Source organism: Caretta caretta, chromosome 24 (genome assembly GCF_965140235.1).
Source record: "Caretta caretta isolate rCarCar2 chromosome 24, rCarCar1.hap1, whole genome shotgun sequence".
In the NCBI taxonomy this organism is placed as follows: Eukaryota; Metazoa; Chordata; order Testudines; family Cheloniidae; genus Caretta; species Caretta caretta.
Genome location: NC_134229.1, coordinates 10,029,507 through 10,053,177, shown reverse-complemented (window position 1 = coordinate 10,053,177; position 23,671 = coordinate 10,029,507). Strand labels below are relative to the sequence as shown.

The 23,671-nt window shown below is 54.3% G+C and overlaps 2 protein-coding genes and 1 long non-coding RNA gene across 6 annotated transcripts in view; 1 reads left to right on the top strand and 2 right to left on the bottom strand.

Moving 5' to 3' along the window:
- Positions 1-16,693, bottom strand: part of ARHGAP30 (Rho GTPase activating protein 30) — a 52,794-nt gene extending 36,101 nt beyond the window's left edge. For all 3 annotated transcript variants that reach the window (XM_048827764.2, XM_075122788.1, XM_075122787.1), the window contains exons 1-3: positions 16,201-16,693; positions 4,486-4,588; positions 628-772 (exon numbers count right to left, since the gene is read on the bottom strand). In XM_048827764.2, coding sequence (XP_048683721.2) covers positions 628-772; positions 4,486-4,588; positions 16,201-16,309 — 357 coding nt within the window. In that variant the 5' untranslated portion in view covers positions 16,310-16,693. The remainder of the gene's footprint in view (positions 1-627; positions 773-4,485; positions 4,589-16,200) is intronic.
- Positions 1-23,671, top strand: part of LOC142069942 (uncharacterized) — a 250,602-nt gene that overhangs the window by 120,392 nt on the left and 106,539 nt on the right. The gene's annotated exons all lie outside the window — the stretch shown is intronic.
- NECTIN4 (nectin cell adhesion molecule 4) overlaps positions 20,008-23,671 on the bottom strand; it is a 44,684-nt gene continuing 41,020 nt past the window's right edge. For both annotated transcript variants that reach the window (XM_048827767.2, XM_048827768.2), the window contains exon 9: positions 20,008-23,514. In XM_048827767.2, coding sequence (XP_048683724.2) covers positions 23,245-23,514 — 270 coding nt within the window. In that variant the 3' untranslated portion in view covers positions 20,008-23,244. The remainder of the gene's footprint in view (positions 23,515-23,671) is intronic.

Genomic DNA, 23,671 nt, shown 5'->3' with positions numbered 1-23,671 from the left:
TGTCTTCACTGCACTACAGGGGCTGTTGCTCCCATCCACACACAAACCCTCTCACCCCCAGTTTGGTGGTACATTAAACTTAGGCTAGCTGGCCCAGCTGGGGTACAGATTAAAGGCTGAGTGAGCTTTTCACTGGGGTTAGTAACCTGCCCACTTTGGAGTGTGGACGCTGATAGCCCTCCTGCGTAGGATGACCAGACAGCAAATGTGAAAAATTGGGACAGGGGTGGGGGGTAATAGAAGCCTATAAAAGAAAAAGACTCCAAAATTGGGACTGTCCCTATAAAATGAGGACACCTGGTCACCCTACTCCTGCATCTTCCCACAATTCCCCGTGTGCCCAGGACAGACAAGTTCTCCCACAATGCACCGGGAGCAAACCACTGCACTTAGTACTCACTGCCATGCTAAGACCCATGGGGTTCCCCCCCAAGCAGCCCCCCAGCGGGGGTGACACATACAGGGGAGTACAGAACAGGGCAGACACGGGCACTCGGGTCAGGCTCTGCAGTGCGGCTGCTCGCTCCGGCACTAGGCCGAGACAGGGCTCAGCCCCGGGTGCCGATCACTGGAGCTAGCATTGTGGCGGAGACATCCCCAGAAGGCAGATTGCAGGGCCAGACTCACAGCAAACTTGTCGTAGAGCTGGTAGGTGAGCAGGGGGTTGGGGAGCTCCCGGAAGTAGGCTTTGCAGAGGGAGCTGACGCAGTGGATGTCCTGCAGATACACATCTTTGTTGAGATCGGGGCAGCGGTCGCTGTCAAACTCCTGCCTGCGAACCAAGAGAGGGAGGAGAGTGATTGCACTGGCGGGCCTGGGGGAGATGAGACTGGGGAGCAGCTAGGGTTGCCAGCTGAGGTTGGACGTATTTCTGGGAGGTTTCATCACATGACATCATCTTTAATGAAAGATCAGTCTTTGATTCCTGGAGACTCCAGGACAGGAGTGGCAGAAAAGTGTGTGTGTATGTGTGTGGGGGGGAGGACTGGTGCCCAAACCGTGGCCCTGCTACTTCCCCCGAGGCCCCGCTCCCACACTGCCTCTTCCCCCCGAAGACCCCACCCCCTGCTCGTTCTTCTCCATCCCCTCCCCCCGACCCTCGCTCACCCTTATGACCGGTAAAAAGTAGGAGAGTCATGGTCCCCTGTCCCTGTCCCAGTGCTCCTGCTCCAGGACAGCCCTGAAGGGTTGGCAAACCTAGGAGCATGTGTTCACATCAGGGCTCCATGGGCCACATGCACAATCCACACACAGGCAAGGACCCCCAGACCCAGTCCCTGCACGCCACTGGCTGGGGCCAGCCAAGTTCCCCCTGAGCCCTAAGACCTCGGTCCCTGTTTCTCTTTGTGCGCATCACACTGGAGCTGGCGGCGGGCGGGGGTCATAGCCAGCTTGGGGAGACATTCCTGCTCTAATGCTGTTGGAGCGAGTACGCGAAAACTTGCAGTGGAGCCGTGGTGGGATGGGTTCCCTGCCCTACATACCAGCTCCCCTGAAGCCCTAGGTACTCGTCCCGCTGCTCGTTTCAGTGTGCTCGCTCAACCAGAGCTGGAAATGACACCGCCAGCCCCCATCCAGAGGCCCTCTTTGCCCTGTAGCACTAGTCCCCAAGCCAAGGCGTGACCGTCTCCTGGGACGCCAGAAGCCCCGTGAGCGAGTGCAGAATGCAGCTGTCCACCGTGGTGTGAGTCCCCAGGGTCATGTAGCACCAACTGCCCCAAGACTGCCCAGGCTCCCTGTCTGCTCTGGGGGCAATTCCAGGTGATGACGAGGGGTCTGTCTAGCTTTAATGTAGCTAGCTCGGGCCTCAGAGCAGTGAAACCGCAGCAGCACGGTCCGTACAAGCCCACCTGAAACTCTGGGTAATTGCCCCGAGGTAGCTACGTCAAAGCTAGCTTGGGGCCATCTACATATGACACAAAGGCCCGGTGGTGCCAATGAGCAAAGGCTTCACTGTTCTTTGCAAAAAACTCCTGTCTCCGACCTGACAAACTCACTACACCTCAGACACCACTCTCATGGTATTTATCCACCAAGGGTAGCATGTGAGGTCTCTACTGAAAGCTTGTGATGTAACGATACTCCTAATCATTTCGAGATGTGCGTACGACTGATCATTAAGGAATAATGGAACTATATTGAAAACTACGCCTCGGAGGGAAATGGAGTTACCAGGGAATCCTATGTCTTGGTGCGGGCCCGTTCCAGTCAGAGGAAGATGTTGCCCCTCCCTGGCTAGGCCATGACACAATGTATCGCTCCATTGTCCGCCATCCTAACAACCCAGAGAAGTCAGTGGAAAACCATCAAAGGTAAACTATACACACTAAAGCCATGCGGAGGTGAAAAGGAGCGTGATACTGCCAGGAGGTCGCTCCATTTGGAAGTGAAGGCAAAAGACTGGTTAAGACACTCTGCAGCCATTCACTGAGGAGACGTTTTGTTGGGTGGGGATGTTTCAGGAAGGATTGGACCCCAGTTCCTGGGAAGCCACCCAGTTCTGCAACCATCTGAATTTTGCAGGGGGAAACCTACTTTATTGGCTAGGAAAGGGAACTATTAATAAGGGTGGGATCCGGGTCCCGTTTTATGATGTTTTGTATTGTAACCATCTGCTTCCAACACTCTCTCTTCTTTCTAGTGAAACCTCTGTTCTTTCTTAAATAAACCGTCTTTCGGTTTATTACAAGTGCGCACAAATGCTGTGTGTTATACAGGAGTGATGATTTAAGGTAAAACTGGTAAAACTGGGTGCACTGCTTCTTTGGGGGTAGAGGATCTGGGATTTCTGTAAGTATCCAGTGTCGAGGGCTGGACATCACAGGGGGACCCGTCAAGCTGCCGATGCTTTAAGGGGATTAAGGGATTGGGGTGCACTTCTTGTTAAGCAGCATAGCCTGAAGGACAGCGCTTGAGTGTCTGATGGCTGGTGGTGGTTAGAAGCTTACCCCCAGCTATCACTAAAGGCAGGGCATAAGAAGGTGACTCACAGACTGGGGTACCCCGAGAACCGTCACAGTACCGGTCACATCCTGGGCCTAGAGCTGGGTGAAAATTTTTCAGCGGAGTAGTTGTCTGTCAGAAATTGTAGTTTCATCAAAATCTAAACATTGTGTGGGAATGTGTCAATTTCAAGGACATTTTCAATGGGAAAAAGTCAAAACAAACCATGTCAGCATCCTTGTTTCAGTAGGGAAAAAGTGTTTCATTTCAACTTTCCCATTTCACTTTGATTTTTACTTTATACCAATATATTACTTTGTATCTATATGATACTCCATAACTAATATTATATTACCGGGCAGAGGTTTTCAAACTTTTTTCATTTGCGGACCCCTACAAGATTTCAAATGGAGATGCGAACCCCTATGGAAATCTTAGACACAGTCTGCGGACCCCCAGGTATCCACAGGCCACAGGTTGAAAACCACTGTTATAGGGTTTTGACGTTATCCAAAAGAAAAAATGTTACCTGACTGAAACTCAACATTTCAACAGTAGCAACACGAAACGTTTCGCTGGCTCCAGATTGGGGGTTTTTTTTAGACTTTTCATCTTAGGGAATTTTCAAAATTTCAGCTTTTCATTCCAATTCGGAGCAAAAACCAATTTTGAAATGTCAGAATTTCCTGTGGAACAGAAACCCCAGTTCCCAGCCAGCTCTAATGATCTCTAAGGCCCTGCAATGTCTGGGACCCAGTTCTAACTGTGCTTCGTCCCCACAGTTCAGATCAGCTGGGACTCAAATAACAGGCCCTAGATTTGCATTCTCAGAGGGGCTGTTTTAGCTTTGCAATCTGCTTCCTCCACAGCTCTGCAGGAGTCTGAGTCTGTTTGACATTCAGAGCACAGGGTAAAGGTTTGGCTCTTCCCCCAGTCTTTTGTCCTTCGGGGCAAATTTGAGGCTGATCTGTATTTTACTGCTGGATGTGAGTTTTCCAAGGTTGAGACGACCAGCAAGTGAGGTGTGTTATTTTATGAAATACTGTTCAGTGCCTAGAGGTGTGTTATGGGAGATTTCAGGGAATAAAGAAAGAAAGAAAGAGCTCAGCACCTTTAAAAATTCCTAGATCATAGAGTTTAAGGCCATTAGAGCATCTTGTCTGACCCCCTGTATTACAAAGACCAGAGCATTTCACCCAGTAACCTGTATATTGGGCCCAATACCTTGTGTCTGACTATGGTGTATCCCCCAGAAAGGCAGCCTGGCTGGATTTGAAGACAACAAGAGAAGGGGAATCCCCCACTTCACTCGGGAGTTTCAAACTGGCCCTTTTAGGCAGGTCCCTACATGTGCATGTAGGAGCCTTGGGCACCCAGCTTTGAAAAGTTCATCCACAGCTTTTAATGAGGGGCCCCTCAGAGCCACGTGTTGTGTCACAGATGCCACGAGTGTATCAGACACATGGGAAGCCCCCCCACTTGTCCCACACACATGCACAAGTGTCCCCTCCAATCAGAGGCATTTTCAGCCCCTGTCCTTACCTCAGCTTCTGGATGTTTGAGGAGACCCCGGAGAGCCTGTATATCCCGTCCACAATGCCATGCTGCTCGACAAACTCGGTGCAGCTCCTCAGCACCTGGGGGACTGGGGGGAGAGAGGAGAGTCAGCCGGAGCTCGGCAGCAAATCTGGGGGGGCAGACTAGAGCCACGAAATGGCCAGAGCCCCGAGCTCTTCTCTTCTGGAGCGGGGCAAGTCTGCTGTGATGTCCCCCTTTCACTCCTCCTCCCCAGCAGAGACGCGTGATGTCTTGCTCTCAAGTGGGCAGCTGGGAAGGAGTTTCCACCTCTCCGGGCCTCGGGGCCCAGCCACAGCTGTCAGACCCACGCTGATCTCCCAAGGGAGGTTGGATTCTCTAGAGGGGTGCAGTAGCAGCAGGCAACCACCAGGAGGAGACCACTAATGTGGGGCTGTGGAGTTAATGAGGAACAGCTGACAGCAGGACTGTCTGGCTATGTAGACTCCCTCCTCAGGCCCTATGCTACCAGCACTCCCAGCTACCTTCGAGACACCACTGACTTCCTGAGGAAACTACAATCCATCGGTGATCTTCCTGATAACACCATCCTGGCCACTATGGATGTAGAAGCCCTCTACACCAACATTCCACACAAAGATGGACTACAAGCCGTCAGGAACACTATCCCCGATAATGTCATGGCTAACCTGGTGGCTGAACTTTGTGACTTTGTCCTTACCCATAACTATTTCACATTTGGGGACAATGTATACCTTCAGATCAGCGGCACTGCTGATCTGGGGTACCCGCATGGCCCCACAGTATGCCAACATTTTTATGGCTGATTTAGAACAACGCTTCCTCAGCTCTCGTCCCCTAAAGCCCCTACTCTACTTGCGCTATATTGATGACATCTTCATCATCTGGACCCATGGAAAAGAAGCCCTTGAGGAATTCCACCATGATTTCAACAATTTCCATCCCACCACCAACCTCAGCCTGGTCCAGTCCACACAAGAGATCCACTTCCTGGACACTACAGTGCTAATAAACAATGGTCACATAAACACCACCCTATACCGGAAACCTACTGACCGCTATTCCTACCTGCATGCCTCCAGCTTTCACCCTGACCACACCACACGATCCATCGTCTACAGCCAAGCTCTGCGATACAACCGCATTTGCTCCAACCCCTCAGACAGAGACAAACACCTACAAGATCTCTGTCAAGCTTTCTTACAACTACAATACCCACCTGCAGAAGTAAAGAAACAGATTGATAGAGCCAGAAGAGTTTCCAGAAGTTACCTACTACAGGACAGGCCTAACAAAGAAAATAACAGAACGCCACTAGCCGTCACCTTCAGCCCCCAACTAAAACCCCTCCAACGCATTATTAAGGATCTACAACCTATCCTAAAGGATGACCCAACACTCTCACAAATCTTGGGAGACAGGCCAGTCCTTGCCTACAGACAGCCCCGCAACCTGAAGCAAATACTCACCAACAACCACATACCACACAACAGAACCACTAACCCAGGAACTTATCCTTGCAACAAAGCCCGTTGCCAATTGTGCCCACATATCTATTCAGGGGACACCATCACAGGGCCTAATAACATCAGCGACACTATCAGAGGCTCGTTCACCTGCACATCCACCAATGTGATATATGCCATCATGTGCCAGCAATGCCCCTCTGCCATGTACATTGGTCAAACTGGACAGTCTCTACGTAAAAGAATAAATGGACACAAATCAGATGTCAAGAATTATAACATTCATAAACCAGTCGGAGAACACTTCAATCTCTCTGGTCACGCAATCACAGACATGAAGGTCGCTATCTTAAAACAAAAAAACTTCAAATCCAGACTCTAGCGAGAAACTGCTGAATTGGAATTCATTTGCAAATTGGATACTATTAATTTAGGCTTAAATAGAGACTGGGAGTGGCTAAGTCATTATGCAAGGTAGCCTATTTCCTCTTGTTTTTTCCTACCCCCCCCCCCAGATGTTCTGATTTAACTTGGATTTAAACTTGGAGAGTGGTCAGTTTGGATGAGCTATTACCAGCAGGAGAGTGAGTTTGTGTGTGTATGGGGGTGGGGGGGATGTGAGAAAACCTGGATTTGTGCTGGAAATGGCCCACCTTGATTATCATGCACATTGTAGGGAGAATGGTCACTTTGGATGAGCTATTACCAGCAGGATAGTGAGTTTGTGTGTGTGGTTTTTGGGAGGGGGGTGAGGGGGTGAGAGAACCTGGATTTGTGCAGGAAATGGCCCAACTTGATTATCATGCACATTGTGTAAAGAGTTGTCACTTTGGATGGGCTATCACCAGCAGGAGAGTGAATTTGTGTGGGGGGGTGGAGGGTGAGAAAACCTGGATTATCACTTTAGATAAGCTATTACCAGCAGGACAGTGGGGTGGGAGGAGGTATTGTTTCATATTCTCTGTGTATATATAAAGTCTGCTGCAGTTTCCACGGTATGCATCCGATGAAGTGAGCTGTAGCTCACGAAAGCTCATGCTCAAATAAATTGGTTAGTCTCTAAGGTGCCACAAGTACTCCTTTTCTTTTTGCGAATACAGAGTAACACGGCTGTTACTCTGAAACCTGCTTTAAATTGACACCTGACCTTACTCCAGATTAATTTTCCTGTGTAGACAAATTCCTGGCTGCAGGAGCTCTAAAAGGCAGCTGCCCAGGGCATCACAGCAAAAAGGCCCTGGCTGGGAGAGCCCCAGGGGCAGTCACCACAGAGCCAGTGCTGAGCCGGGGCTGGGGAGTTTCTGCCCCCGGGCTCCCCGAAAGGCAGACTCTGCTCCAATTCAGAGGACAGTCAGAGAGTGGGTGGCCCCCCAGAATCCTTTGTTCTGACTGTCCTGAGCCCTCCTTGCAAAGAGTTCTGAGAAGCATTTGGAAAATAACCGCCCCTGCCTCACAGGAACCAGCAGACCTGGGGGGCACCCTGCCGGATGAGGGAAGGGGGCTGGGGGTGGGGTCTGGAGATGGCTAGCAGGGAGAGAGCAGCAAGTGTTCACGGTTCACCCCCGCACCCCAGTCCCTGCAGTCCTCGGAGGCGAGGCCTGGGAGCAGGGTTCCATGTGGACTGTAGCACCTGTCACACCTGAGCTCAGCCACCCTAGCGGGACCTGCCTGCCTCTGCCCGGGGCAGCCTCACAGTTCTCAGCCATGCACAGCTCCGCTCCCGCACAGCGTCTCCCTGCTCCAACACCAGGGCTGCTCCTGGGGGGTCTCATGGCCTCACTGGAAACCCGCTGCTCCCCACCTTCTGCGTCCTGCGCTGCATGGGTTGAAGGCTGTGTGTGTGTGTGTGAGCGAGAGAGACCATCGCCCCCTGTTGGCTGGGATTAGAATGGCATGTCCAGGCCTTACAAGGCTAAGGGATGACATTAGCTACTCTGTGTGCGTGAGCGTGACCAGTCACTTACTTGACCCTGTGCCTCAGTTTCCCATCTGTGTAATGTCCATTTAGATTCTTTCGGGAGCTGTCACTTATATGTATGTAGCGCTGCAATTCAGTTGTGGCCTCTACCATAAAATAACTAACAAACTGTGACAATGTACTCATTGCAATTACCATGGAAATGCATGGATTCTGTCTTGCGCTCTGCATCACATGCATGGCTGTACCTAGGGTGCAGACTCCTACCTACCCCCCCCAGATCCTGCTTATGGGGACCTTTCAGTACAGTGGATGGGCATTAAGTGAAAAAGGAACAAATCTGCGTCAGCTGACTTGGTCTCTGGTTGGGGAGATTTGACTGGGTGGAGTCACCGGCCGATTTCATTTCTTCACCACACACAGGAAATGAAATGCACTCCCAGTGTGCGGTGTGAAATCGCTGTGCTCAGCCAGCGTGCGCGCGCGCGTGTGTGTGCTGGCAAAGGGGCTAGAGACACAAAAAGGGTGAGACACCCATTACCTTTATTCAGAAGTTGCATTGACTCAGCTTAATCCAGTTTCAAAACCCTTTCTAGTTAAACTGGTTCAAATTCGTTTGTGGATGTTCTTGTATCAGTTAAAAACTGCTCACAGCGGTGTTGTGACTGTACATTTACCAGCCCAAGGTACCCCAATATGTCAGGTTTAAATCAATCTACAAGCAACCACACACAACTGTGCACGAATTCCCAGTCTCGTGATATTTGGTGTCTTAAAGCTCCAGCGGCTGGAGTCAGGGGATTGCATGAAGATCTCAGCTTTCAGGCAAAAATTCCTAGGTTCTTTAGGCCTCACAGTTGCAGAGACAAGCTGGAAAATGTGACCCCTGAAGTCGGCAAAGAAAGAGACCCCACAATGTATTCTTTTTAAAACCACTGCCTGATTTTGAAGCCGATCTCAAGTTGTTTTAGTGGCCAGGCTCCTGATTTTTCAACGCTTGTGGTAGGTGATCCTGGAGCTCAGCACTTGTCTACACTCAGACTGGAAGCAAAAGAACTAGAGCAGGTGTCATCCCCGCTTCTGGCTGTCTCAGACCCAGCCCGCATGTGGACACTCCCGGTTTGATTCTGAACATCTTAATTCCATTCGTTTGGGGCTGATTTTTTACCGATTTCAGATGCCGGGGGGGGGGGGGGGAGCAGGGCCAGGGAACTGTAATCCAGGATCCTAGATCTTGCCTCCCTTGGGGGGTCCCCACGATCCCATCCATCCCCCAGTTTAGGGTGGCAGTTGCAGGGGCACCCATACAAGAGATGTCTACTGGAGGCCCAGCACTAGTTCTGATGCTCCCTGCCTTAGACAGCTTTGGTTTGTCCCAGAGGAGGGAGGGCTCTGCCCCCACCCACCCAAGCTGAGGGATCTGTGGGGGACGACGACACATGAAGACCCCCCACCCTGTAGCAGAACCATGAAGGGGCTAACCCCACCCCCCAGTAGACACCCTAAATATCTCTCCCCCGGGGCTCATCCTAAATATCTCCTCCCCCCCCCCCCCCCGGTGCTCACCCTCCTGGTGCTCACCCTAAACTCCTCCTCCACCATGTGCTCACCCTAAACCTCTGCCCCAGAACCCACCCCAAATATTTCCCTCCAGCACCCAATTAAGGCAACCTGTGACCACAGCCTCTGCACTTCTGCCCTGTCCTGTTTGGTTTGCAGTATCAGGAGCTACCTACACAAGAGATGGATTTGTGGGAGCCCAGCCCCCTTTCCTCTCCGGGCACCCTTGGGCCTCCTGCCTCCACAGATCAATAGCCCCTGCCTTAAGCAGGTGGGGTCCTTCCCTGAGAAGGGAGGACACGGTGCCTTTACTCGCAGAGGACTTTGGGGTGGGGCAGGCTGGAGACGTGACCCCAGCAGAGCCAAATGGCTGCAGAGCGAATCCCTGCTGTGGTTGTGACATTAGGGGCCCCAAAGCAGCAGCTATCAGCATTAACCTGTTGAGCTGCGTGTGGCAGCACCCCCCCCCTCCCCATAGCAATGGGCTTAGGCTCTCTGCAGACGCAGGCTGCATCCCTGTAGCACTTACACCAGGTCACATGTTCAAGCTTTTCTTTGTGGCCATAAGGGTCCCCTTTGTGTCACCTTTTCAAAAGCAAGCACTCTAGTCTTATCACATGCCTTTGGGAGCTGGGGCCCTAAACCGGGGCCTGCAGTGACCATACCTTCATCAGGCCTTGGGCGAGAGGCTAGATCTGGTTGTTCTATGCCTGCAGCCAGCTAAAGGGGATCCCTCTTTGGTGCATGCAGCAGGGGCCTAGACCACAGAGTTCTGAGTGACCATCCCTGTGGCTGGCTGTTACCACATAGACAGAGTTTTACACCTGCCACCTTGCAGCCGCTGCCTCTGCAAATGCCCACCTACCACCAACTCTTCCGAGTGTGTCAGTGAGCTCGGAGGCCCTCCAGAGCGGGCGGGGCTAGAGCCCAGCACCCCGGGCGCTCCATCGCCCACAGCTGCGATTGCCACGCTGCGGCACGTCTGACCAGCCGCTGTGATGACTGAGCAGCTCAGGCATTCGCGGCCGCGTGAGCTGCGGATTGCTGGATGGGCTTCGCGCTAAGAACCAACGCAAGCTGATTTCACAAGGCACATGCCAATGATCTAGACAATTAACAGATGCCATCTAATTACGGCCAGGACATGACTTTTTGCCTGCAACATTTCACTTCAGAAGTGGCACTGTAGGAACACCAAGCGATCGCCCGCTACCATCGTCTCTGCAACAAGAGACAATCAGGGCAGAGTGAGGCCTCTTATAACCTCTAGCCCCCCCCCCCACCCCCCCGATCTCCTCTCTCTGGGCTCATCAGCTACGTAGGGTTGACCTGGTTAATACACAAATAAGGGAAAACCCAAGGTACTACCGGAAGTGGTGGCTGTGACTTAGAGATGTATCCTTTTCTTGTTTTCATTACTGAACAACTCCCTGGCACGGTGCTAGGGGAACCATCCTCTGACTGAGGTCCTGGCCACTTCTGTAGGTTTGACATTCCATGGCCCTGGGCTGGTCACTTTTTATGCTCATGTCCTGCCCACATTTCAACTTGGGGAAAGAACATTCTGGTCCCCTACGTTTCCCCCCACTTTCAGTTGGGCACAATATTCCTCACCACCACCTTCTAATTCCAGACTGCCGTGCAAGCATTGCCGTGCAGCTGTTCAACCTTCCACCCCAGAGGTGGCTGCATTTCATCTTTGGGTGAAGTGCTACTTGTATAGAGTTAGGCCCAAATTGTCCAAAGTGCCCGCTGACACAGTTTGGGGGAGCCCACACAGAGGGTCTGGTTTCCAGAGGGGCTGCAAACCCACTGTCCCCATGTGGAGTTGTGGGTGCTCAGAGCCTCTGAAAATCACATCTCTCTGGTCTCACGTTGGATGGCCCAAAACAGACACCCCATCTCAGTGGCGGCTGCTGTAAACGCTGGTCTTTGAGGTCACTTGGGGCATGACAGTCTCTCTCCTTAGCTGCTTCCCACTGAGGAGCATGGAGTCATTAGCATCCCAGCGAGGGGTTGTAATTCACAGTCCAGGACCTGCTTTGTCTACTGGAAAGCACTATCCACAGGATGACTGGCACTGTGCAACCGGACCTTCAACGTTAATGGTCTGGATTTGCTAGTTCATGGGAACTTGGGCCTGGAAGGAGCCCAGTTCCTGCTATCAGAGGCAGCCACCTCATAGCAACCCTTCAGGCTCCATCCCAGAGCTAGTTAGGTTGTTTGCCCCCTGCTCTTTCCACCGGGAGGCTGGTCCAGAACCTCCCCCCTCCGCCTGTTCTCATTTCCAGCCTAAATTAATTCCCGGAAAGTTTATCCCCATTTGTTCTTGTGCCAACTTTGTCCTGTGGCTTTAACAGCTTTTCTCCTTCCCTGGTGTTTTCCCCGCTGAGTATTTATAGACAGCAATTGCATCCCCTCTCCTAAACCAGCCGAGCCGGTTGAGTCTCCTCTTGTAAGACAGTCCCTTTATATCTCTGATCAGCCTAGTTCCCTTCTCAGCACCTGGGATTTCCGAGGTCATCCGGGGACAAGAAACAGACATAGGTGGAGTATCAGGGGCGTCTGGGCACAGATGAGCACCTTGGAGTGACAGCAGACGGTGCCCTCCTAAGCTACCCCTGATCATATCACTACAGGTCAGTGACTCCTGATGTAGCCGACCTGCCCATTCGAGAAGCGGTTTAGCAACAAGACCAGTGCCTCCACCCCAGGCACGGGCTGCCACTGACCATGCGTGTGGCGGGAGGAGAGGATAACGCTCGCTGAGCAAAGTTCCTGGTGCACCAGCCTCCTGCAAATGTGTTTCCTGCCCGACCAGGTGATTTCAACTCAGGCGGCCTTCCTGGAAAGTGACTAACAGCTGTGGGCTGTGCCCTTGTGGGGATGGGGAAAGAAATGGGAAGCCACTGCAGGGCGGACACGCGCTGATTCGTACACCTGCTCCCACTCAGGATCTCCGGCAGCCCGGGAAGCCTTGCTGGGTCTGTCACGGAGTCCAGGATCCTGCATCCACCCCCCTCAGTGCTGCCCAGCAACTCAGGAGCAGACCAGAGTTACTGCAACGTCAGATCCTTTGCTGCAACCTGATGATCACATCTGTGACCTGACCAGTGTGTGACCAGGCACCTGGCTCTTAACCCCTGCCTCTTGCTGCTCACTTGCCAGGGGATGACGAGAGGCCAGAATAAGCAAATTGAGGAGCCTAAATCCAGATTTAGGAAGCCCACTATGACTAATTAACACCTGGAGGCTCCAACTGCAATCAGGGGCCCCCACACACTGAAAGACAGCCCCCTGCCCCAAAAAGCTCGCAGTTTGAATAGACAAAGTGTGAGAGGGGAAACTGAGGCACAGAGAGGCCATGACTTGCCCAAGGTTGCACAGCTGGTCAGCGGCAGAACCAGGACTAGACCCCCTGAGGTGTCTGAGTCTGGTGCTGCGTCCATTAGACCACGCTGCCTTTGTGGAGCTAAACTGAAATCAAAATATCTTTGAGGATCTGGGCCACTACAGGGGGAGATGCTGCAGGCAACCAATCAGGAGAGGGAGCGATAGGTGAAGCAGTCTGGCTTCCAGAGGTGCTGGGTGTAACCCACTGCGCAGGGGGTGGCAGGAGACCTGTTGGATCCCTAGGGGCTTTGCGCAGGGGTTTCAACAGCACCCAGCGCCTCAGGAGAGCTGCTCAGGAATTTCTTAACAAATGGTTTTTTTCACTGAAAAATGCAGATTGGTCAAAACCAAAACTGGCTTATGGGCCAGGGTCAGATCCGCCGAGTCTCCCAAAGGGAAAAAACCTTGAGGAAAGCTGCCCTCAAACGGCCAGCAGGGTCTGACATTTTCAAAATGCACCAGGCCAGTTTTCTGTCTTAAAGGGACTTTTTGGTTTGAAATTTAAGCTAACATGACCAACAGAAAAAAAGGTTGAAAAGAAGGTTGAAATCCAAATGAAAAATGTTTCATCTAACCCGACAGGAACAAATTCACTTTTTTCACTCATGAGAATTTCCAAGATTTCGACTTTCCGTCCCAGTTCGAGAGGGGAAAACATTTCAAAATCACCAGAGTATTTGTGGGACGGAAAACTCGTTCCCACCCAGCTCCGCTAGGGAGCCCCAGTCCTCTGGCCTTTCCAGCTGCACAGACCCACCTGCCAGCTCTGGAGGGGCCTGGCGCAAGTCCCGCTGAGATGATGGCCATTAAAAGAGCTTTCACAGCTCCCAGCTTACAACGACAGCTTGGGGGAGGGATAGCTCAGTGGTTTGAACACTGGTCTGTTAAAACCCAGGGTTGTGAGTTCAATCCTTGAGGGGGCCACTTAGGAATTGGGGGCAAAAATTGGGGATTGGTCCTGCTTTGAGCAGGGGGTTGGACTAGATGACCTCATGAGGTCCCTTCCAACCCTGGTATTCTATGATTCTAAATTGGATCCCTTACCTAGCTGCCTGTGGGCTCCTGGCTTTGCCAATGTCAGCCTTAGACACCCTGTGCCTCAGTTTCCCCATCTGTAAAATGGACATAGCCCTAATCACCCCCTTTTAAATGGGTCTGAATTCCTCAGGCGATGGGCACTGGGATGTAACTGCAAGTTAGCATGGTTCTAGCACAGGTATGGCCGTTGGTGACAAGACATCCCAGCATGCAATGCTCTAGCCAGCTCGAAACAGCCCAGCCAAAGCAATGCATGTTGGGATACCTACCACTTGACCAGCTACACCTCAGTATTGGGTCTGCTCCACTTCCCATGAACACCTGTGGGTGTTGCTCTCAGGCTGTGGGACAGGGCCCTGTGGAGCACCCCCTGTGGTAGCCCCAGGTCCCTCAGCGTGTTTACTAAGCACTTCCACTAGGGCCTTGCTTGCATTTCCTTTGGCAGCTCCCGCTGTTGCTCAATCTGCAGTGATGCAAGCGCCCTTGTCAGCAAGAGCCCAGCAAATGCAAAACAATCAGCATGATTCATGCCTCCACCCCCCTCTTGCTGTGCATTGAGCTGCCTGTTCTGCCCAGTGGCAGGGCCTGGCACCCGCTACACAGAGTCAACTTCCTGTGTGTAACATGCGGGCCTCCTCCCCATCACCACCCTGATGCCACCTCTGCCAGAACCGATCCTGAGAACCAAGGGGTGGGGCAAGGACATTGAAGCGAGGGCTACATCCCCGCGGGGTGCCAGGGGCATTGCAGGGAGGGCTCTATCCCTGTGAGGTGCCAGGGACCCTGTGCGGACGGCCCTATCCCCATGGGGTGCCAGGAGCACTGCTGTGTGGGCTCTCTGTGGGGTACCAGGGGCATTGCAGTGAGGGCTCTATCCCCGTGGGGTGCTTGGGGCATTGCAATGAGGGCTCTATCCCTGTGGGGTGCCAGCTCTCCCAGGACTCTGCCCCTCACCCCTCCAGCTCTAACAGGGGAAGGGGAGCCGTGTTGCCCATGGCAGGCCCAGCCTCCAGCCCTGGCTCTGGCCACATCACCAGTTCTGAAAGCAGCAGCAAAGGTTCCGTCTGTTTTACCTTTGGACTCCAGACCGAGGGGCTCCCTGGGCACTGGAACCCCGTGGTTACCCCACAGAGCATGCCAGCCTCCCTGCCAACGGGCCCCAAGCTCTGACAGCCCCTAGGGAGGGCAGGGGTCCCCCGGGTCTGGGATGCTTTGCTTAGAGACATGGCCCATGGCATGTGTCTGTTCCCTGACTGCAGGAGCCTGATTCTGGGATCCAGGTTTCGAGTGGGATTGTGGGAACGCTGCGATTCTACATGCCAAGCTGGCTTGTACTGACTGCTCAGGGCTGGCCCCATACCCGGCACGACGGGGCCCTGTGAGGGCTCAGGGCCGGCCCCATACCCGGCACGACGGGCCCTGTGAGGGCTCAGGGCCGGCCCCATACCCCGCATGACGGGGCCCTGTGACTGCTCAGGGCTGGCCCCATACCCGGCACGACGGGGCCCTGTGAGGGCTCAGGGCCGGCCCCATACCCGGCATGACGGGGCCCTGTGACTGCTCAGGGCTGGCCCCATACCCGGCACGACGGGCCCTGTGAGGGCTCAGGGCCGGCCCCATACCCGGCATGACGGGGCCCTGTGACTGCTCAGGGACGGCCCCATACCCGGCACGACAGGCCCTGTGAGGGCTCAGGGCCGGCCCCATACCCGGCATGACGGGGCCCTGTGACTGCTCAGGGACGGCCCCATACCCGGCACGACGGGCCCTGTGAGGGCTCAGGGCCGGCCCCATACCCGGCACGACGGGGCCCTGTGACGGCTCAGGGCCCGCCCCATACCCGGCACGACGGGGCCCTGTGAGGGCTCAGGGCCGGCCCCATACCCGGTACGACGGGACCCTGTGACGGCTCAGGGCCAGCCCCATACCTGGTGCAGCCTGGATTCAAATGATAAGTGAAACCAGGATTCTGCAATACTGGCTTAAAGCTGCACCTGGATGGCTCCTGCCCTGACCCCTGGCCCATCTGCCCAGGCTGCTCTCAGGCAGCAAAGCGGGAGGCTCAGGAACACGCCCAGAGAGGCTCCGTGCAGAGGCAAGCGGATGTTCACAGAAAGCCGCTTCTGCACCAGCCCAGCCCCACTGCCGGCAGCGGGGATGGCTCTGTGCTGGAGACACCAGCCCAGCAGCACTGGGGGCTCCGGGAGGGTCCCCACCGAGCAATGGGTCAGCACCCAGAGCGGTGTCTCCCGGCCCATTCCCTGCCGCAGCCCCATGGAGAGCAGGGGCGGAGGGTCTGCCCCCGGAGGAGCGCACCGCCCTTACCTTCCTGGCCAGAGTGCTGGAGGTGCTCCAGCAGGTCACACCCAAAGACCCGGTCCTTGGCTGCTCCTTTCCGTTTCACCTTCTGCCTGGCTTTCATGGCGAGAGACATGGGGATGGTTGGACCAGCCCGGGGGCTTCCAGGCTCTAACACACAAGCCCCAGCCCTTCCCGCTGCTGGGACCACCTGGCCCACATGGGGCGGGGCAGGCCAGTGAGGAAATCCTCAGCCCACGGTCCCTTTGATGGCTGCCATTCACCGAGCAGCCCTGGGGAGGTGTCTCTTCCTCAAATCCACCCCATGGTTGCCTCTACAGCATCAACCTCTGGCTGCCGAAATCTTCGCTTGGGCTGGATCCAAACAAGAAATCAGTCCAGAGAGAGTCTGTGGCCTGGGAACGAAGCCCCAAAAGCCCAGCCCCAGGGTGTGGGGAGCCCCCAGCCGGGCGGCTCAGCAGCGGAAGCAGCACCCAAGAGAGGAAGCTGCCGAGGCCCAGGCCTGACGTAAAACTCGTTGCACCGTTGCACTCCTGTTCGCTGTCAGGGCTGGGGATCGGCACCCAGCAGGAAGTGAGTTCTGCTGCCTCCAAGCTAACTTCCTGCCCAAGCATCTTCAAGAAACCACAGGGCGCAAAACAGATACCGCACACACACAGACCCAGCCCCCGGGGTCGCACACACGCCCATGGACGGGAATCCAAAGCTGGCACACATGGATTCACACCTACAACCTGTCAGCCTCAGACACACAGAGTCACTCACCCATGCATTGGCTCCCATGCACACATGGACTCACACAAACATGGACTCGCACACAGATTCACACCACCCACCCACCATGGAATGGGATCCAGATCCAACACACGCAGGGCCACATACAGAGAGTCAGACATGCACACCTTGGAAAGGGATCCAAATCCAACACACACACCACAAACACAAGGGATCCAAATCCAACACACACACACAGCACAAACACAAGGGATCCAAATCCAACACACACACAGTCACATACACACACCTTGGAGAGGGATCCAAATCTAGCACACACCCCCACAGACTCACACACCCAAGTTTTGATGTGAGTGGTGTCTTCTCATCTTCTTCTCCCTCGATACCAAATCTGTGGTCGTAGACTCCTGCCAACGCTTCGTTAGCTTGGGAGAGAGGGGTGTTACTGCAGGCCACCTCCTTGGATGGAGCCCCTGCCGCCCACCCCCCGGTTCACTTCCACATCGGGAGAATTGGGGATGGCGCAATCCCTGCATGTACAAATAGGGGCGCCCTTAGGAACCAGTCTTCTTGTGGGTCACCAGGCCGCGGCGCTGGGTGCTGTCAGCGTGGAGACCCCAAGGGTGGGCCCTTTGCACTCTCCACAGGCAGGAGAGCATCCCTCAGCCCAGGCAGGGTTCCTGCCCGGTGGGAGGGGAGTTTAAAGGCCAGCAAGGCCGGTGCTAGTGAGAGGCAGGTAGAAATGCATTGTAAAGGGCCTGCAGCTTTCTCATCGCTTTCGCTCTCATGCCAATTTCACAAAGTCCCTTGGAGTGAGGGTGGGAACAGCAGGTTTCGACACACACCTGCCTGCCCCCACCACTGCCGTCCCTGAGCTTCAACGCAGGAGCTGCTCTGCCTTTCCGGAAGCCGAGGGAGGCTGGCCCAGATCCCTGCTCTCAAGAGTTTCCTCAGTTCCCTTTATAGAGCTGAGGGGCTCCCACGGCTTGTGTCGCAGCTCAGTCCTCCAGCGCCAGCCTCCCCTCGGCCCCTAGCCACGCGTGCTGCACACCGGGAAGATGCTGCATGACGCAGGACACGGATTGGCTCTTCCAACAGCATCGACTTGGGCTTGGAAGGAAACATTTCCATTGGTCCTGAGACTTTGACGCACACTGATACACAGACACAGATACTCATATACAGGTACACACACACACGGATACACACACACACACTGATACACACACACACACACTGATACACACACACAGATACTCATATACAGGTACACACACACACGGATACACACACACACTGATACACACACGGATACACACACACACACACTGATACACAGACACAGATACTCATATACAGGTACACACACACACTGATACACACACACACGGATACACACACACACTGATACACACACGGATACACACACACACACACTGATACACAGACACAGATACTCATATACAGGTACACACACACTGATACACACACAGATACTCATATACAGGTACACACACACACACACGGATACACACACACAGATACTCATATACAGGTACACACACACTGATACACACACGGATACACACACACACACTGATTCACAGACACAGATACTCATATACAAATACACACACACTGATACACATATACAAATACACACACACAGGTACACACACTGATACACATACACAGATACTCATCACATATAGCTACATACACACACAGAAATACTCTCATATACAGACACACAGACATAGATACTCTTATACAGATACAGACACACACAGATATATACACACACACACAGATACACATCATATACAGATACACAAACATACTGATATGCACACAGATACACACACACACAGATACTCATCATATACAGATACACACACACTGATACACACATACACTGAAACACAGATACACACACAGATATTCATCATATATAGACACACACACTGATTCACACACACACACATGGATACATACACACACACACAGATACACACATGCCCATGGACACACACACACACACATGCACATGGATACATACACACACACAGATACACATATACAGATACACACACATACTGATACATACACGCATATGAATACACACATAGATACACATACAAAGATACTCATATACAGATACACACATGTACTGATACACACACGCACATGGATACATACACACATACTCATCACATACAGACACACACACAGATACACACAGGTACATAGATACATACACACACAGATACTCATATACAGATACACACACACTGATATACATGCACACAGATACACATACATAGATGCTCATCATACACAGATACACACACTGCTACACCCAGATACACATACACACTCATCATATACAGATACACACACACACAGACTTTGACACCTACCCACTCCTGCATCCACACTGCAGAGTGGTCGTGTTAGCAGCTGACAGGTTGGGCTCACTTGGGCTTTACCATCTAGCCCTGCAGGAGTGCCCAGCCTGAGTGCCCAGCACCACTACACCCAAGGGAGGGGCTTGTGTGTGTGGACGAAAGGCGATTTGCCAGACAAGCTGACTTTGCAGTGAAGCCAAGCGCACTCCCAGATGCAATCACACTAACAAAAACCACACACGTAAAACATAGAATCACACAAGTGTGCACACACAAACACACTCACATGCATGCAAACACACAAACTCACAGGTGCATGCATACAATCATGTATGTAAACGCAATCACACACATGTAAACACACAATTACAAGTGCATGCATGTACAATCACATGCATATGTACACACGCACAAGTCACAGGTCTCTCTCGCTCCCTCTCTCTCTCACAGTCACACACGACCCTGCCATGGGCACCAAACCCAGTCACTGCCCATGTGGGTGAAAGCCAAGTGCTCATATTCATTCCTTTCCTCCTCTCCAGCTCCGGGCAGTTTGCTCTGAGGTTCTCTGAGCTCCCCCCGACCAGCCGCCCATTTGGCTCCTTCAGCCAGGCCAGGAGCCCCCAAGGAGACAAGCAAAAGGGACTAACCCAGAAGTCCCAGGGTGCCAAATGGGGAATTTATTTACAAAACCAGCAGTACATATAACAAAAAGAATAGGCATATACATCTATATACACATAGATAGGGAGCTCTATATACACACACATTTACAGAACATACACAGGACAGGGAATCCCCGCCACTAACTCCAGAGACTACCCCCAAACCCCTCGGAATCAAAAATGCAACACAATTGCCCCTCTGAAATCGACCTGGGCCTGGGCTTTCAAACCTGGTTTAATTTCCTTTCCCAAGACAATTTGAAGGTAAGAACCACTCTCACGCTTTGGGCGCCAGACGGCAGGGGTCTGGAGGCATGGCACAGCTGGCTACACGCACAAGGGCTTGTCTTTAGCTGAAGGATCAGGTATTGGCCATTGGTGGAGGTGGGATGTGGGGCATGGAGTCTGCGCCAATAGTCCCAGAAGTCAATGGAAAATTGCCCAGTGACTTCGGTGGGCTTTGGATTGGGGCCTAGAAGAACCCGTGGTCTGATCCAATCTCACAGGGGGTGAGGAGACGGGATGAGAGAGGCCAGGCGTCTGAGCCAAGGCAGCAAACCCTCTGTTTCTACACCGTGGAAAAGCTTCATCCCTACTCCTCCACTTTCCCATCTCACTCAGATCCCGCAGGGCACAGCCCCGGCCCCTCTTCCCGCTGGCTAGGATTGGGAGCATTACCTGCGTGCCAAGCAGGACTTTCTTGGAGCCCTAAATCCACCCCTGCGGGGGCTTTACTTTGGAGCCGGATTAGGCCAACACTCATTGCTTTAGACCTCACCACTCTAGGTCTTTCTTGCCCTGAGAGTGGCCCATGGAGGGGCAGCAAAACATAGAAATAAACCATACATAAAAACGTTATAAATATCACCACCAGGGGGCAGCAGCATTCTGCACCAGGCCAGACTGGGCCTGGCGTATTCTTGATCTGATTCCGGGTACCCCCCGCCCACAGGGACCAGGAGCCAAATCCGTCCCCAGCACCCCTCCATGGATTTCACACTGCAGGAGGTTCCACCCGGCCTGACATGAAGCCCAGCCATTCCTCCGGGCCAGATGTGCTCTCCTGCTGTCGGGGGGGAGGGGCGGTCTGCTCTGGAGGGGCCCTCCCCAAAATATCGGACATGGGGCAAAGAGGACACAGAGCCTGATCCAAAGCCCTGGGGGGCAAGGAGGGTGTCAATGGCAAGGCTCTGGTTGGTCCCTCCGTGGAGCCACGAGTTGCCCTCCTGTGCAGACCTGCAGCATCAGCGTCCCGTGGCGATGAACCAGCCTCTGGTTGCCAATGACCAGATGGGGGAGAGGGCTTGCAGCCCAGGAGAGGTTTGCAACTGACTCCGAGGGGAGCAGGGTGGGGCCACCTTGGGGGAACCATGGCCCAGCATCCGCTGAAGGGTCACCGGGCTGCCGTTCTGTTAAGGATTTAGACAAATGGCCCTACTCCTCCCTCCTGCCAAAACTTCACCCCCTGGTGAGTGTTGGGCCTGCAAACAGGCCCCCTACCCCAGCAGGAACGAGACCATTTCTGGGCAGGAACAGCCCTCAGGGTTCAACCCCAGCTGCTCTGCCAATGCTAACACCATGCATGGCCACAGAGGAGAGCGTGTCCGGGGGGCACGATGATCTGGCATGGGGCTGTGTGGACCGGGACTGGGAGAATGCGCTGGGCCCAGGTTCAACCCTGCTGGGGTCCCACTGGGGCTCAGCCTGTTTGTACTCTGCCAAGGAGAGAAACCCCAGGGAAAGAATCAAACCCAGCCCAGCTCTGTAACCCAGCGGGTGTCACCCACATCCAGCTGCTGGGCCCGTCCATGCAGCGCCTGATGCTGCTCAGGGGTCTTCTCCTTTTGGTTCACACTCGGCTTGTTAGCTCTGCAGATCCCCAGTTCAATCCCTGCTCCCGACCCCACGCTCAGCTGTGCGGGCTGGGGCCCCGGACATGGCTGCCCCTTTAACTAGAAACCCAAGGGTTTAAAATACTTGTGCATTACACTGAGGTGGGGGAGAGGGAAGCCCCATGGCTTTAAACAACCAGGAAAAAAACCTTTGGTGAACTTCAACCCTCCCAAAGTATTTGGAGACCCTCAGAGCCCCATTCCCTGCACCAGGATCCCAGTCGCCCCAGGACCAGAGGAATTTTACCTCCATTAAACCACCCAGGGCGAGCACCCCTGAACCCCGGCTGGGCCCAGATTAGCTCCTGGGGCCGGGCCCTGTGGCGTTGGGGAGCCGGTGAGGCCGGGGGGCAGTGCTCTCTTGTGTTCTGAGCAACCCCGTCTGTAGCTGCGGGACCCAGGCTGGGATCTAGAGAGCGGAGAGAACCACAGGGTCTGTCTGTGTCCCTCAGTCTTGGTCCAGACCTTCTCACACCCCAGTGTTCATTGCAGCCCGGCCACAGGGGTGCCGCACCCCTGCCTTACCAAGATGCCAAGCCCCATGGGGCGGGCTGTGTGCATGGGGCTGAGGCAGGCGCTTGGGTTCCTCTTGCCCAGCAGGTGGCGCCGATTCCCCCACCCCTAAGTGCCCCTGCTGGGGTGTCTCCGCGCTCACTTGCCCTTGACGCTAGTCCGCCCGCGGCCACTGGTGGGCACCACAGAGCACAGAGACATCCCCGGAATGGCACAGGAAGCCGGGGGCTCTCCAGGGAGGGCCTGTCCCTGGGGTCGCCCAGAGGACAGACTCGACAGAGGGCTGGGGTCCCACCCTTGCACCGTGCTGGGGGGCGTGGCTCCAAGCGCCACCTGGGCCAGATGCAGTGGCTGTGACAGTGCCCCCTACAGGAGGCAGCGTGACCCCACAGTTGTTACCCCCAGTCGGGATGTAGGCAGCTCCCTGAGTCGTCAGAGCCGCTTCCTGGCTAGTCCTGCCTCTGGGGATAGACAGGACAGGGTAGGCAGGTACCACATTCTCCAGCCCCACTGCGGCAGAGGTCAGAGGGAGGAGCATGCATGGGGCCCTCGGGGCCAGCCGGGCAGGAAACATCCCATGCAGAAAAGCTAGGCGGCTGTTGCAGGAAGCAAGGACCAATGCGGGGGCAGGGGACCCCCCAATTGGCCAAGGGCCCTTTTGCCCCACAGTGAACCAGATCTGCCCTCTCCAGAAATCCAGAGCCAGAGCAGGCTGTCTGTACAAGGGCTCAGTGGGTCAGTCCCAGCGGGAAGGGCTGGCAGGCTGCAGGGGACATCTGTGTGTCCAGGGCCCGGCCCTGATCGGCACCAGGCCAGTCTGTGCCCGTGGCCCCTGGCTCACACCAGGTGGCCCCGCCCATTGATGTAGATGCCGTTGGTGGTGGGCTTGGCCCGCAGTGTGCCGTTCTCCTGCACAAAGTGGGTCATGGCTGCCTTGATGGTGTTCTCCTCCCGCTCCTCCTCCTCCTCTTCCTCCTCCCTCTCTTTCTCCTTCTCCTCCTTCTCCTCCTCGGGGACCAGCGCTGGGGCCGGGGGCTGCTCCGTCTGTGTCTCAATCTCCCGCACCGTCGACAGGGTGGAGTAGCTGCGCCCCTCTGCCTCCTCGCTCTGAGCCAGGGGAGACAACAACTGAGCTGGGGTGCTGGGGGGCAGAGCAGGGAGTTCCCCTTCCCAGAACACGTCCTCCCACACACCCACCCTCTAGCTGCTAGCTAATCCCTGGGGAGATCCCGGGGCAGCCACTGGGTGGCGCTGTGGCTAGGGA